Below are 16,786 nucleotides of genomic sequence, written 5' to 3'. Positions count from 1 at the left end.
ATTTATCCGTGGAATCGCTTCCTATCACCTTGCTTTTTCCTTTTATTCTGTGGACTCTTCTGTTGTTCCCCTTGACTAGAAGAACATTTAACTCAGAATGAGCTGGAAGGAAAGGTTTGAGTTTCTTCTTTGTAAATAAAATTACTTTTGTAAAAAAAAAAACCTTGTTTCTGGAACAGTAGGAATTAATGAAACTAGCTCAGGTTATATATGAGATTGATAAGTTTGCCTCCTCAGAACATTTGAGGGACAGTCAAGATTGAAACTAGTATAATATTGTTTTGTAGCTGCTTTAAGTCCTATTTTTATATTATGGAATTGTTTAGTTTGCAGCATTAACTATTTCTGAACATTTAATTACCCAAATGGTGTTGAGATTTTTCCTGTTGTTTCTCTCATGGGTGTACCATGTTATGATACTAGTGTTTTCTATGTTTGGGTATGTTTATCTCTTTCTAATGCACATCATTTACTTCAAGCTTTTTTAAAAAAATGTATATGTTTATATAAATTGGAATAGATGTGTTGTTTTTTTCTACTTTTCTTTAGCTAAAAAAGTAGAAGCTCCTGAACAGCTGAAAGAATTAGTTTCAGATTTATCTTCTCCATTTGTTCTTTCACCTCCTGCTCTGAGGACCAGACGGAAGAACATGTCTAATACACCCAAACTTGTACCTGAGCTGGTAAGAAGTGCATTATTTTATTTGTATACTTGTTTAAGCATTTTTTTGGAAACAATATTCCTAAATAAACTTTTTTAAAAAAGAGTCTACACTTATATTAACATCCTGAAATTGCCTTGTCTACATTTTTGAGAGACTACATTTAAGAAAGATTTGTGGTGTGTTACTGAAGGCAGTTGCAGTTTAAATGACCAATTAGGGAAAAGGTTTTTAAATTTTAGTGTCTCATCAGAATTATCTGGATGTGTTTATTTAAAATGTAAGTCTCTGAATCCCTGGAATGTCATCTACAGACCACACTTGGAGAGTGCTTCAGAGTTGATTCCATCACCTAATTACACATAACCCTAACATTAAAATAGTTCAGGGATTGGATATGAGACCCTTACATTTGCTGCCAACGTAAATTCATAAGCATTTTTTTAATTATCTGCCATTAGCCAGCTACCATGCAAGAACAGTGACTTACACAAAAATAATTCAGGCATATTCCTTGTTTTTTAGGAGTTCAGTTTAATTGAAGAAGTAAAAACAGACATAATTATTTTATAGCATGATAAGAATCACTTATACCCAAATACCCCTATAGACAGAAGGTAAAGGAGACAAGCATTCTTGGCAGAGAAAACAGATGCAAAGGCACAGAAGCATGACAATGCATTGGGCAGGGGTTCCGTTTAAGTTGTTTCTATGAAAAATGAATTCTGATGAGGAAGAAAAAGTCTCAGGTGGCCCAATTCTTATGAGATGACGAGAGCCTGGATTTGGACAGAGGCAGTGGGGACAGAAAGACAGTGAACAATGGAAACATTCTAAAAATGAAACAGAAGAATCAATTGAATGTGTGAGGATAAGGGATAAAAATCGATGTTGGATGACCAAGCTTTCTACTAAAAAATACGAGTTTGCCCTGGCTTGTTTGGCTCAGCAGTTAGAGTGTCGGCCCGCGGACCAGAGTCCCGGGTGCGGTTCCTGCCAAAGGCACATACCTCAGTTGCAGTTCGTCCCTGGCCCCTGTTGGGGTCATGTGGGTGACAACCAGTTGATGTGTCTCTCTCACATCCATGTTTCTCTCTCTCTCTCTCTTTCTCCCTCTCTCCCTCCTGCTCTATCTGAAGATAAATACAAAAATGTCCTTGTTTGAGGATTTAAAAAAAAGTTCACTTGGGACTTGCTGAGTTTGACTTTATTAGCACTGTTTGACTATATTCCTTGACTTAGAACTTTTTAAATTTAGATTTTGAATGTTTAATTACTTAAGATTTATTTTTTGAAATTTTAACTCTTAGGAGGATGATCCTGTGGGACAGCAAAAACTAAAAAGAATCAAGACTGAAAAAACAAAACAAGCAAGCAAGTATGACTTTTTTTATATGTTTTGTTTCTTAAAATTAAATTTGAGAAGAGTTGATTTAAAGGAAAAAATTAAGCTCATTAGAAAGGGGTAATTTTTGTGGACATAAGCACTGGCTCCTTGTAATTGTTAGATTTCACTGTGGAAAGTGGATTTCTTTTTTTTTTTTTTTTTTATCCTCACCCGAGGATATTTTTCCATTTTTTGTACAGATAGAGTGGGAGGGAGAGAGAGAGAGAAACATCGATGTGAAGGGACACATCGAGTGGCTGCCACCCGCACGACCAACCAGGGCTGGGACAAACTGCAACCGAAGTACATGCCCTTAGCGGGAACCGAACCCGGGTCTCTCCGGACCGCAGGCCGACGCTCCAACCGCTGAGCCAAAATGGCCAGGGCTGGATTTCTTTATAGTATGGAAACCCATTCATCCTTTTCAAAGGAGTCATTTAATACCCAGTGAATCTTTGTTTCTGCAGTAGGGTAGGGAATGGGATGTTTTATATTTTCCATAGCAAAGATAGATGACTATTAATAGAGGTAAATATAAATAAACGTCAGAGCCCTAGCCGGTTTGGCTCAGCGGTTAGAGCGTCCGCCTGCGGTCTGGAGAGACCCAGGTTCGGTTCCCGCTAAGGGCATGTACCTCGGTTGCAGTTTGTCCCCGGCCCTGGTTGGTCGTGCGGGTGGCAGCCACTCGATGTTTCCCTCTCTCTCTCTTCCTCTCTCTCCCTCCCACTCTGTCTGTGCAAAAAATGGAAAAATGTCCTCGGATGAGGATTAAAAAAATAAATAAATAAATAAACGTCAGAATCCTGTGATTATTTCACTAATATCAATAAAATGTTATCCATGGGGACATTATTCCATTTCAGATATATTTGTTACTTGGTATTTTATTTATGCTATGCTTTGGCATCATTGGATTTAATAAAAGTAAAGTAATCCATTTTATCTTACTTTAAAAATGAACTTACTATTTCTCATACTTTCATGGGCCTGCTGGGCTCTCATTCCATGGAGTGAGATTTGTACTTGGTCAATCCCTATAACTCAGTAGTATTTATTAGTACATATAAAACATCTAAAGAACATTCAGCAGTGATTGTTTTTGAATATCCAAGTTAAAAAGGAAAATTTCTATCGTGAAATTTTAACTCTGCCTCTGATTAGCTAATGTGACAGCACTAGGCCCTGACCAGTTTGGCTCAGTGGTCGAGTGTCGGCCAGCAGACCAGTGAGTTGCAGGTTCAATTCCGGCCAAGGGCATGTACCTAGGTTGCGGTTCATCCCTGGCCCTGGTCAGGCTCGTGTGGGAGGCAACCAGTCTATCTCTCTCTCTCTCTGAAGATGAATAGAAAAATATCCTCAGGCGAGAATTTTTTAAAATAAATAAATAAAATGAAAGCACTAGGGAAGAGTCACTGAAACCAGTTATATTTTATATTATGACGTGTTTATTCTTACTTGAATTTTTTTTTTTTTAGAATCACAGAAAAAGAAAGTTCTTGGTCACCTCCTCCAGTAGAAATTAAGCTGATTTCTCCCTTGGCAACCCCAATTGATGGAGTGAAGAGAAAGCCCAGGAAAACTGTAGAAGTAACAGGAAAAGCTCTTGGAAGAAACAGAAAGAAACCATCTTCCTTCCCAAAACAGATTGTACGCAGAAAAATGCTGTAGTTTTTTTCAATTTTTAATGTACACGTATTTGTAAAGTCATCAGAATTATGTGGATTATTAAAAAATCATCTAATTTGGAAGATAATAATTTATATAAATTGTAAATTTTTGTAAACAGAAAGTCTTCCATAAGTAAAATAACTCCATATGGAGTATGCTTCTTTTAGTGGAGGCATTTTTTCCCTATTTTATATTACGACTTCATACATTTATATAATATGTACATATGGCTTATTATTAGAATGTTAAATAAAGTATATACTTCACAGTAGTTTGTGTAGGTTTGATTTTTGAGAAGGGAATTTGTTTTAGTAATAACTTTGTGTTAGCAAGTATTGGCCCCGTTTTCTTTCTTTACAGTTAAAAGTATTAGACTGATCTTAAAATGAGGGTGGTTGAACTATTATTTTAAGTTGCTATTTTATAATTTATGCACTTTGCTTCTGTGATTAAGATTTCTAATCATAAAATGTTTTGGGGTATTTTTGTGGTTGCTTACGTTCAAATTGAATTATGGGCATGTAATTTTGCCACTTCTTTGTAGTTTAACAAATTTTGTGTATTCTACCTCAAATGAGTAATTTTCTAAGTAAATGCATTGGTTAAATGTAACCTTGGTGTTTCTAGTTCAACAGGCCTAAAGGCTATTGTCTTTACAGTCTCTAAATTATTCAGAGACTAATTATCCAGGTTAGATTGACCGGTTCACTGCTCACTAGCAACTTCTTAAAAGGGTTTAGAGACGGAGGGGAGAATGTAAAAATGCATATTCATATTGTACCTGTGTGCACCTAATATTGATAGAATGAGAAGTCTGAAGAAATTGTATTGCTTTGAAGGAGCTTGTACTGAATCACAGAAATCCCTTAATATTCAGGTTTTAAAACTGACAGATTCTCACAGGACCTCAGGCACAGACCATCAAGGATGGGGAAAGTGTGTGAATAGATGTGGGAAAAGGACAAGAAAGGGGGAAAAAACTGTTCTCTGCAGTATGACTGTGTGCAATTAAGTTGTGATACTTGGTGTGGGCTATAAAATTCATCAATAAATAAGTGTTGTAAAATAATTTATAACCGGTAATGGATAGTATGTAATGAATGGATCATTAATAATTGATTGTCTAGAAACAAACTGCTTTTATTGGCTAAACTTTTACTGTTTCATGTGAAGCGTGAGCAGTGTGCTTTCTATGCTATTTTCCTCCCGAATAACAGTATGAATAACGAATAACAGTATGAATAACGGGAAAACAGGAACGCCTGTGCCAGGGGGCGACAGTGTGAAAGTAGCAGTGCGGGTGCGGCCTTTCAGCCAGGTTAGTGGGCGGTGTTGCCTTGTCCAGAGTTTGGCTATGACTTTCATCTTATTTTTAAATTTCCAGTCATCAAATTTGTATTTAAACTGCTTGTCATTTATGGAATATTAAACTTATTTAAATGAACTTGTTAAATGAGCAATTTAAAGATCTAAATAATTCAGTAAAAACTTCATTCTTTGCGCAAGTAGCACAATAAAAAATTGACCAGAGGAATGTACTGTCAAGTTAATTTTTAAAGCCAGTGAAGTTTGGTGAATATAGACATGTGGTATCTATTGGTAACGTACCTTTTCCCCTTCAACAGTAGATCATAAGCAAACAAATTGCCAGTTTGAATGAACTGTTTTAAGTTTGTTGGTGTATAAATGTATTTATATAACATTTTACAAAAACACTGATCATTAAACTGTTTCTACAACATTTTAGGATGAAATATGGATTGGACTCATTCTAGGACCTTTTAGCAATCATTTACCTTGGATTACCAATGCATTAGTTATTTAAGATAATTCTGAACAGTCAACCCATTCAGCACATGTCTGACAGTCTGCTGTGGATGAAACACTGTACGGGAGACAGGATTCAAAGGAACGTCCTTTGTTCCCCACTAGCTTCCAGTTTTATGTGAGTTATTTGTAGCAGTGTGTGCCATTGTAGTGAGGCACCCAGAGAAAGGTCAGGTGTGGCCGTGCCTTGACAGGTCTTGTCCTGGAGATGACCCTACTGGATAAATAAGTAAGATTTGGCTTATTTGACAGGAATGGATCCTGAATGGGATATAGTGTAATAACGACCATACAAGAGGTCTTTCCCAGTTGTACAACCTGCTGCTTTTTGTCTTGTCCAGCAAGATGGATTACATTCAATATGACTTGGCACATTTTCAGCTCTGTCCCTTAACATTCATCTATATTGCAGAAAATATTTCAGTGATCAGTCAATATATAATTAAGATGATCTCTAGTTGTCAGGTACTTGGCCCTGGGGTGACGTCAAAGAATTAGCTTGTGGCCAGTGAATTAAATGTTTTGCACGCGCGCGCACACACACACACCCGCCAACACCCACACACTCCCCCCAGAGGGAGTAAAACCATTTTATATCCTAACCAACACACTGAAAGTAGCTATTCTGAGGTTTATTTTTCACTGGCCTTAAATATTACCAGAGTAACTAACTGCAAGTTGTAAACCAAAGGATGTGGAAGTAAACAAACATTTACATATTTTCATAATTAGGTCCCCTCTTCAAAGAGATTGGGTTTGATTCAGGTCCACTGTCCAAGTTGATCACCTTGTGCTAGAATAGTAGCAAGGAGGAAAGGGGAGGAATTCCAGAGATGATTTGAGGGTAGATGGTTATTGATCACACCTGGACAGCCTCCTAGGTGACTTGGACGCTGCCTACTTTCTTCATATACAGTCGATATCTTCATTGTGGGGCCAGACTGCCTTTGTTATAAGGGGCAATACATTCTCAGGAGCTTTTGAAATCAGATGCACTTAAGTTCAAAACCTGACTTTTTTTCACTTACACTCTGTGTAGCCTTGAGCAAGGTTTTAAGGTCTTTGAGCCTTGGTTTCCCTATCTGTAAAGAGATACTGATACTTCCCAGGATTGTTACAAAGATGAGGTGATGTATAAATCAGCACAATGCCTGACAAGTACTCTTTTTTTTTTTTTTTTTATCCTCACTCGATATTTTTCCATTTTTTGTACAGATAGAGTGGGAGGGAGAGAGAGTGAGAAACATCGACGTGAAGGGACACATCGAGTGGCTGCCACCCGCACGACCAACCAGGGCCGGGGACAAACTGCAACCGAAGTACGCGCCCTTAGCGGGAACCGAACCCGGGTCTCTCCGGACCGCAGGCCGACGCTCTAACCGCTGAGCCAAACTGGCCAGGGCTGACAAGTACTCTTAATATCACCTGTTAAAGGTTATTTTTTCACCCACCATATTCTCCTTTTGTTTTTTAAAAAATGTTTTTCCCTTCATTGATTTTAGAGAAAGAGGAAGGGAGAGGGAGAAAAAGCTAGAAACATCAATGAGAGAGAACATCAATTAGCCACCTCCTGCATGCCCCCCCACTGGGGATCTGGCCCACACCTGGGCATGTGCCCTGACTGGGAATCCAACTGGTGACTTCGTGGTGCATGGGTTGGTGCTCAGCCACTGAACCACACCAGCCTGGCCACCATAATCTCTTAAATGGTTTAAGATATAATTCACATTTTCTATAAGTCTCTCACTTAAAGTATATGGTGATTATTGGTATACTCATGTATTTATGTAACCACCTTAAGTTTTAGAACATTTTTATCATCTCAATTTGTATCCTTTACCTATATCATTTTTATTCCCCCAGCCCTAAGCAACCATTGATCCAATTCCTGTCTCTAGTTTATTCCTAAATATTTTGTTCTTTTTGATGCTATTAGAAATAGAATCGTTTTCTGGATTTTGGTTTCAGATTATTCATTTTGAATAGAATTACAATTGATTTTTAGATATCAATCTTGTATCCTGCAATCTTAATGAATTTATTTATTCTGATAGTATTTTAGTGAATCCCTTAGGGTTTCCCTTATTCAAGATAGAGGTCATTTTCCTTCCTTTTCTATCTGGATGCCTTTTATTTTTTCCTGCCCAATTATCCTGGCTAGAACTTGCAATACAATACTGAACAGAAGTGCCAGTAGTAGAAATCTTTGCCTTCTTCCTGATCTTAGGGGGTAACATTCAGTGTTAACCATTAAGGATGATACTACTAATGGATTTTTCTATACATGTCCTTTATCTGATTTTCATTCTAGTCCTAATTTGTTGGCTATTTTTATCATGAAAAGGCGTTAGATTTTGTCAAATGTGTTTTCTGCATCTGTTGAGATCAGAGGTGGCTTTGGTTTTTAGTCTTGAGATGTACTACATTAAATCATTTTAAGGATATCTAGGATTTATTAGGTATAATAAGATGACAAAGAGGCAACCTCCTTACAATTTCCAAGAGAATGGAACTTGCTACTTGGAGCCACATGGGGAAGTATCAAGGTCAGTCCGAAGGTATGAGGAGCAGAGAGTGCAGGGCCCACAGTCTTATTCTGGTTTCCGCAGGGAGGAATGGGCAGGCACGGTGGGCAGTTTTGAGCAATCTTAGGACTAGATAGTTTGAGTAATTTCAGGGACTCTAGGGATAATCTCTAGTTGTCAGGTACCTGGCCCTGTGTTGATGGAGAGCAGAGGAAATACTGGCTTGGTGTATGTGTGAGTTAGATGAAGGAGGTGTTTGGGATATGGACTTGGCATTGATTGGTTTGCATGAAAGTCAAGTTGTTTTCTGTCTCTAGAAATTCATTAGTTCTTGAGGGGCAGTCTCTCTAGGCCCTGGATGTCCAAGCATTATAAAATATAGAAAATAAAAAACGTGATTAATAGTCATTTTCAGATGTTGAACCAAGCTTGCATCCCTAGGATAAATCCCCTTTGGTCATGGTGTATAATTCTTTTTAAATGGTGCTGTATTCAATTTGTTAATTTGCTAAAGATTCCTGCTTCCATATTCATAAGAGATATTGGTCTGTAGTTTTATTTTCTTGTAATGTCCTAAGTTGGGGAGTGTTCCCTCTTCTGTTTTGTGATTATGAATTGCTTTCTTTAACTTTTTTGTAGAATTCAGCAGTCAAGCCATCTGGGCTTTTATTTTCTTAATTATTATTCAATCTCTTATAGGTCTATTCAGATTGTCTAGTTTTTTAAATGAGTTTTAGTAATTTGTATCAGAATTCATCCATTTCATCTCAATCTTCTAAATTAATGATACGCAATTGTTCATAGTGTTCCTGTATAATCCTTCCTTTACTTTACACATGGTTTCCTTTAGTTCTGTGAATATGTTTGCAGTATTTACTTTAAAATCTTTTTCTGGTAAGTCCAGCATCTGGTCACTCTGACAGATTGTTTCCTGCTTTTTTCCCCCACCCCCCTTCTGTGTGGGTTTAATTTTCCTGTTTCTTTGCGTGTCTCGTAATTTTTTACATAATATTCTACAGCAAATCTGGGTACTGGTCCTCCCGCCCCTCTGTAGCTTATTGCCATTTGCTTATTTGTTCAGTGACTGGCTGGATTGTTGCTATTCCTCAGGAAGGCACAGCTTGGACATGCCCGTCACCCTGGGTGACAGCTTTGCAGGGCTCCTGTGCACATCTGGTCACCCTGGGCTGTGTAACTCCTGATGGCTGGCTGAAAGCTTTGCTTTCAATAGTGTCCTGGGACATAAAATGCTCTACAAATTAATCCAATCGAATTCTGGTTCCTTCGGGGAAAAAGTTGAGATCAGTGTCTAGCATTTTTTCTGACCGCAGGTAGGTTCCTCCCAGCTATCTTACTCCCCAGTCCCTGCCCGCCGCACACTAGAGGGCCTAGAATTTTACCTGTATCTTGAATCTCTACCCAGTTACTTTTCATCACAACTTCCTCTGTTCTTGAGGGTACTCTTACTCACAAGAGAGTACCCAAGTACCTTGAGAGTACCCAAGTAGATTGAATTACTCTAAGGGGGCAAATGAAGTCAATTCCTTTGGGAAGAGATTCAGGTGCTGTTCCCTGGGCAAGATCCAGGGCACCGGATTTCTGGTGGAGGCAATGGCAAGCTGCTCTGAGCGACATCCCTGATCTAGAAGCCCAGCAGGTGGATGTGGACCAACAGCCTGTGGTCCTCTGAGCTGGTCTCTGCTGGCATGAATCTCAGGAGCAAGATATCAGCACCAGCCTTCCCAGTGTGCTGCAGCCAAAGGAGAGGGAGCTGGGCAGAGGAGGAACCCCTCACCCACACTGTTAGCCCCAGGAGCAGGTAGATGAGGGCAGGGTGGAAAGTGCTGATATCCTGCCCTCCATTAGGATCTGGGGGGAGAGGGAGCCCCGTGTCCTTGGCTCCAATAGTCTGGGGTAGAGTCTGCACTTTGCCAGGCTGGCAGGGGAGAGGGAGGGAAGGCAGGGGCTCGCTTCAGATAGTTACTGCTCTTAGTATAGCTGAGTGTCAGACGGACTATTCTCAGAAAGGAAATGTGGTTAGAGACAAGCCTTTCAGACACTGGGGAATGTAAGAGAAATGCTCGTCCTAACAGCTACTGGAACAACACGATTAGAGAACAAAGGGAATGAGTGGAAAGTTCCTGGCTTAATCTCTTAAAAGGTATAAAGACTTGCAAAACAATGCAGATGACCAAGACTCAACGATTGACTCTGAATTTGTCATTCGACTGTAGAGAGAGAAGAATGCTGGAAGCAAATGTGTGATTTCCATGCATTCCAGGACCACCACCATACAAGACCCGAAGAACCCAGAACATACCAAGACATTTACTTTTGACCTGGCATATTGGTCTCACAGTGGATTTCAAGTGGACAAAGATGGTGTGTTTACATCAGCTGATCCTAATAGTAAATTTGCAGGCCAGGTAAATTGCTTTAAAACACAACTTCAATGGAAGGTGTGTTTTTTTTAAATGAAGTGTTAACAGTATAATAGTACAATACTTTTTTATGCCAGCATGCTGCAATACATACTTCCATTTGAGAGTTTGGTTTTAAATGTATTTCTTTTTCTTGCTAAGCATGTGGTCTAGAAATGCAGCTAGTGCCTAAATAATGTTTAGGCACTCAAATTTCATTTCCCAATGTAGTGACGTATTTTGAAACAGAAATGTCAGTCAAGTCGATTATATTTTGCTTCTCTGAGATAAGCAAAATAATCAGAACTTGAGAGAACCTTGGCTTTATCAAATCTTTATCATACCATGCACTATTCCACCTTAAAGTAGCTCACAATTTCACATGGGGAGACGGGCAAATAAATGCATTCTACATTATAGCTTTGATCAGAATATGTGCCAGATACAGTGGAGTACAAAGGAGAGGTGATCATTTCAATCAGGACAGCTCATTAAGCTTCTTGGATAAGTGGGTTTGTGGGTTTATAGTTTCCATCAAATTTGGAGACAATTCAACAATCATTTCAAGTATTATGTGTCCTGCCTTATTCCTTTTGTTACATGTATGTGTGACATCCCACTGGTCACTGAGGCTCTGTTTATGTCCCCTCAATTTTTTTTCTCTGTTGTATATCTGCCTATTTGTCTTTCAAAGCTCAGCCCAAAGATTATGGCCTGTATTACACCACCCCTAAAAATACCCTCTGTCAAATAGTTCTGACTTCACAAACATACTGAAAAGATCTCGTGGACACTGGAATGCAATTTGAGAACTAACATACTAGTGCAATAAAAACAAAAAATCTAACAGAAACAAAACCAAGGAGTCAGTTGTGGGGAAATAGAGCCCAGCCAGTGTGGCTCAGAAGTTGAGCATTGACCCATGCACCAAGAGGATTCCCAGTCAGGGCACATGCCCAGGTTGTGGGCCTAATACACAGTGGGGGGCATGCAGGAGGTGGCCAATCAACGTTCTCTCTCATCGATGTTTCTAGCTCTGCTCCCTTCCTTTCTCTCTAATATCAATAAAGGAAAAAAAAAAAATAGAAGTATGAAACAATTCAAAATGTGGCAGGAAGAAAAGGGGGAAAAAGATGGAAAAGAATATAAGTAGCAAGATGGTAGATTTACTGCCAGCCATATAAATTATTACACCAAATGTAAATAAACGTCAATTAAAAGGCAGAGATCATTAGACTTGATGGGAAAAGCAGGATCCAATTAAATCTGTATACAGAAACTCAATTAAAATAAATAGATACCTATCATGGAAACACTATGAAAATTACAGAGGCTATATTTACATTACACAAAGTAGATGAAAACAAGGAATATTTCATAATTATGAAGTAATCCATTAATTAAGAAGACATACCATCCTAAATAGGTATATACCCAATAACAGAACTTTAAAGTACATGAAGCAGAAATGGATATAAATTGAAGAAGAAATAGACCAATCTACATTTGTGTTGATTTCATCACTCCTGAGTATGGATAGAACAAAATAATATTACAGAAGACCAGAACAGTAGCAGCAACCTAGTTGACGATTATATCATAAAATACTTCTGAAACCCCCACCCAACCACAGCACTACACGCCCTTGTCACGTGAACATGGAACTTTGGGGTAGCCTATATTCCAGATCATAAAACTCGTCTCAATAAATGTAAGATAACTGAAATCATACAAAATATGTTCTCTGACCACAATGGAATTAAACTAGAAAGAAATGAAAGATATTAGGAAAATCCACAGATATTTAGAAAATAACAGACCTTTAAATAATCCATAGGTCAAGGAATGAACCATAAGGGAAATTAGTAAATATTTTGCACTGAATGAAAATCAAAATAGCTATCAAATGTGTGTAGTTCAATAAAGCACAGCTTAGCCTTTGTGCTCTGTCTCCCTCTCCCAACATGGCAGCCTTGGCAAAAACAGAATAAGAAGGGGAAGCCTATCTCCCCAACAGACTTTCTGGCTGAGGATGGAGGGACTGGCTGAGGAAGCACCTGTGTCCCCAAACCAGTCAGCTGGGCTGATGAAACAGGCGATTTGGAAGGAGACGTTTCAGCCACTTGGCGTAGTGGCAATGATGATGTGGACAGAGCACCCGCGATCGACCATCCCATGCTGACCCTGCTCCATGCTCGGGAGCCCGACATTGACAGGAGCGGTCTTCCCAGGTCACCGCCCTGCACTGCTTTTCCAGGGAACCTGCCTTATGATGTGTTAAGTCTCCACGAAGGACTCTTCAGAGGATTAAACACCAGGGCGGTTTCCACGTGACCCCAGCACTGCAGTGAGGTTGACAGGTTTTGGTAACTCTCAGTCTGAGGACCCGATCCCTGGTTCCATGCCCTGAGCCTCAGTGAAGAGTCCAGGTAACGGAACTGGAGTGGACATTGCTGACCAAGCACGGGATAAAAAAAAGACAGGGGTGGTCGCTCTTTTGGCAGAGATAGAAATCGGGATTCTGACAAAACAGACACAGACTGGAGGCCGGTCCTGCCAGACAGCTTCGATGACGCCCCGACTAGAAGAGGTGATGCTAGCTTTCGAGACAGGTATTGAGATCGTTAGATTCCGAGGACACCGTGCTGGGCATCGGGACAGTTGTGGTGATGGTCCACGCAGGGATGGTAGAGGCAGCGGAGACTGTGACAGAGCCTCTGATTGCAGGACAGGAAGTGGCAGAAGAGAGTTTGGTAGAGGGTCCGGTAGGGATGATGACTACCGAGGAGGCGGGACCACTATGAAGACAGAGATGATAGATGCGATGACGGGTCATGGGGCTCCACAGATGGTTACTCTGGGGATGGTTACAGGTGTGGTGACAGAAGCCACCCGCCCCCCAGCCCCTGCCCAGATCGAATCCAAAGCGAGGAGCGCCCCTAAGGAAGATGACTCCTCTGCCCATACCTCCCCGTCCAGGGAGCAGCCTCTGTCTTCGGAGGGGCAGAGCCTGTTGCTGCACCTGCTAGAGAACGTGAAGTGGGGGGGGCGGCTACAGAAGGAACAGGAGACGTTGCAGTGTCAACCGATGAGCCACCCAAGCTGGTGAAGTGAGAAACTCAGGAACACACAATCAAGAACAGGAAATGAGTCATCACAGACTGGGACTTCAGCCACATCTAGCAGAAATGTGCAGACTCGGTAAGGAGGGGACTGCCCTGGCCGGTTTGGCTCAGCGGTTAGAGCGTCAGCCTGCGATCCAGAGAGACCCGGGTTCAGTTCCCGCTAAGGGCACGTACCTCGGTTGCAGTTTGTCCCCGGCCCTGGTTGGGTCGTGCGGGAGGCAGCCTCTCAATGTGTCCCTTTCACGTCAATGTTTCTCTCTCTCTCTCTTCCTTTCTCTCCCTCCCACGCTATCTGATCAAAAACTGAAAAAATCCTCGGGTGAGGATAAAAAAATAAATGAGAAGGACTGTCATTCTTCTCCAGTTTCTGAGCCTCCCAAACCTGAACCACCTCTGAAGGTAGTGCCAGGCCCGCCACCAAAGGGGAAGGCTCGGGTGAAGCAAAGTTCTGACCCTCCTGCTCAATCCCAGAGCTGACGCATGTGGCCGCCCCCCTCCAGTGGTGGCGGAAAGTAGGTCCAGCTCAACCACCTGAGGAAGGGCCAGCAAGGAGAGATGAAAAGGAAATGGATGGGGGTGGGGAGGTGCCCCGAAGGCGAAGTGGGAACTCCAGCTATGATCCCGGAGATGGAGGGAGCAAAGATCACTGGAAGGAGGCAGATAGGAAAGATGGCAGAAAGGATCAACATTCCCAGTCTGTACCTGGGCCAAAGAAACCTGGAGAAAACCCAGCCTCCAAATCCACAGTCATTGGTGGAAAACAAAGTTTTTCTTCTAAGATCAGGAACAAGACAAGAATGTCCACTCTTATTCAGCATGGTAGGAGGCCTAGCCAGAGCCATCGGGCCAGAAGAAGAAATAAAAGGCATCCAAGCTGGAAAGGAAGAAGTACAGCTGTCACTATTTCTGGATGACATAGTTTTACATAGGAAACCCTAAAGACTCCACCAAAAACTATTAGAAAAAACATAGTAAAAAGAAGTTAAGAGTTAAAAGAAAAAAAATCAATATACAAATACCTGTTGTGTTTCTTTCTTTTTTTTTAAACATCAACGTGAGGGAGACACATCGACTGGTTGCCACCCGGATAACCCAACCACTGCAACCGAGGTACGTGCCCTTAGCAGGAACTGAACCCAGGACTCTCCCGTCCGCGGGCCGACGCTCTAACTGCTGAGCCAAACCAGCCGGGCTGTCTGTTGTGTTTCTGTACAGTCAGCCCTCGTTTATCGCAGTTGATCAGTTCCAGACTCTACCACGATAAATGAATTTCCGCGAAGTAGGGTTCTTTATTTATACAGTCGTCCCTCGCCACTTGGCACTTCGACTTTCATAGCTTCACTCTGTTGTGGTTTTTTCAAAGACTTCCCACAACTACATCAAAATTGCAACTAAACTACAGAACAACCATCATTCAGAACTGCCTGACATCAGGCGGTTAAAGCAGCAGCCACATCAAGGCTGGTAGAAGGGGCGGAGGCCACACGGGCTGGTCCCACACCCACGTGTGGCGGATAAAAATTAGGGGGACACCATGGCTGGGAAGGTCCTCTCTGAGGAGTGCGGGGTCCCAGTCCCACACCAGGCTCCCAACTCAGGGTCCCAGTGCCAGAAAGAGAATCCCCATCACTTCTGGCTGGAAAAACCAGGGGAGGCTGAGGCTGCTGGAGCCCCAGGCAGTTCCTCTTAAAGGGCCCTACGGACATACTCTGACTTGCTCCCTCTAAGCTCCAGCACGGAGGGGAGGCAGCTTGAGGGGCACCGGAGAACAGGGAAGAACTGAGCTGTTTGGCCTCAGGACGAGGGCAGGAGAGGCAGTTTTCTCCTGGATAGACGTGCTGTCAGAGGCCTTGGTTCCTTTGGTGAGCCCTTCCCCAGGTGGCAGATGGCCACCATATCTGGGACTTCAGCAACCTGGCTCACACTGTTTGTCCCGCCCTGGTGATTCCCTGAGGCCCCGCCCCACCCAACTTTCAGGCCCACCCAAGCTGATTCCAAAGGCTTTACCATAGGATTGGCCTGTCTTGAATCCTGCTTCAGAGTTTCCTGCAATCTCTCAAACAAGCAGCATCTGGTCTCAGTGAGCCCCATACCTCTCATTAAGTGGCCCCAGGCCCGGCACTAGAAGCAGCCAGCCTTGGTTCATAACTTGGCTTTTCCTGGGCACCTCCAAACCCAGCACAAGAAGCAGCCATCTGCAGATCACTCTGTAGCTTATGCCTGGTGGCCCCGGATAGAACACAGTCAGTGGCTGAACTTGCCCCAGAGCCAGCACACCCAGTGGACAGCTTCAGACCTCATCGAAACACCACCACCCAACCACCTCCATAAGTGACACACTCAATGAGCAGACTCAGTGGGTACCAGAGCCCTGATGAAGTAAGTCTTGCTCTGGGTGGTGGGCCCCTACACAGCTGATCCTCCAAGGTGGTCAGAGGCCAGTGGTCAGTGGGCACAGCCAGTCCTCGCAGCTGATCAGCCTGAGTAAATCCCTCCCATTGACATGCCAACAGCAATCAAGACTCGAATACAACAGAAGGGTGTACAGTCCACACTAGGGGTGCACCTCAAGGGCCCATCTGGGGTGATCAGGGAGACTGTGACACTGGATCCTACAGGATACCTACAATGATAGGCACCCTACGAAACCTAGGAGACATGGCAAGTCTGCCTAATACATAGAAACAATCACAGGGAAGCAGCCAAAATGAGGAGACAAAGAAATATGTCCCAAATGAAAGAACAAAACTCCAGGAAAAGAATTAAACAAAATGGAGATAAGCAATCACTCAGATGCAGAGTTCAAAACACAGGTTATAAGGTTGCTCAAGGAACTTGGTGAGACATTCAAGGAACTTAGTGAGACCTTCAAGGAACTTAGTGAGAACATCAACAACATTCAAAAAAGGACCAGTCAGAAATGAAAGCTGCACTAACCGAACTAAAGAATAATTTACAGGGAATCAATGGTAGAGTAGAAACAATTAATACATATCTATGAACAATTAATCTACAAACAAAATGAACAAGCAGAACAGAAACAGACTCATAGATACAGAGAACTTTTTGTTGCTTGCCAGATAAATGGGGGTTGGGGGGATGGGTAAAAAAGATGAAAGAATTAAGAAGTACAAATTGGTTGTTAGATTGATGAACCTCAAAGGGAAGGGGG

At 41.9% G+C, this 16,786-nt stretch overlaps 2 protein-coding genes and 1 pseudogene across 6 annotated transcripts in view; all 3 read left to right on the top strand.

The window, feature by feature from the left end:
* The window catches only part of AHCTF1 (AT-hook containing transcription factor 1), an 81,052-nt gene extending 77,303 nt beyond the window's left edge, over positions 1 to 3,749 (top strand). For 3 of the 5 annotated variants that reach the window (XM_036277606.1, XM_036277602.1, XM_036277607.1), the window contains 3 exons: positions 550 to 683; positions 1,973 to 2,040; positions 3,525 to 3,748. In XM_036277606.1, coding sequence (XP_036133499.1) covers positions 550 to 683; positions 1,973 to 2,040; positions 3,525 to 3,717 — 395 coding nt within the window. In that variant the 3' untranslated portion in view covers positions 3,718 to 3,748. Of the gene's footprint in view, positions 1 to 549; positions 684 to 1,972; positions 2,041 to 3,524 lie in introns of all 5 variants that reach the window. The other 2 variants (XM_036277605.1, XM_036277604.1) reach the window with 1 other exon arrangement.
* Positions 3,750 to 4,949: 1,200 nt separating this feature from the next.
* The window catches only part of LOC118640751 (kinesin-like protein KIF28P), a 59,423-nt gene continuing 47,586 nt past the window's right edge, over positions 4,950 to 16,786 (top strand). The window contains exons 1-2 of the mRNA XM_036277763.1: positions 4,950 to 5,035; positions 10,304 to 10,495. Of these exons, the coding sequence (XP_036133656.1) occupies positions 4,955 to 5,035; positions 10,304 to 10,495 (273 nt within the window). The 5' untranslated portion in view covers positions 4,950 to 4,954. The remainder of the gene's footprint in view (positions 5,036 to 10,303; positions 10,496 to 16,786) is intronic.
* Positions 11,623 to 14,528, top strand: LOC118640727 (annotated as a pseudogene).

This window comes from Molossus molossus, unplaced genomic scaffold (assembly GCF_014108415.1).
Source record: "Molossus molossus isolate mMolMol1 unplaced genomic scaffold, mMolMol1.p scaffold_m16_p_23, whole genome shotgun sequence".
Classification (NCBI taxonomy): Eukaryota; Metazoa; Chordata; class Mammalia; order Chiroptera; family Molossidae; genus Molossus; species Molossus molossus.
Note: the sequence above shows the minus strand (reverse complement) of the source record. Positions and strands in the feature narration are given on the sequence as shown.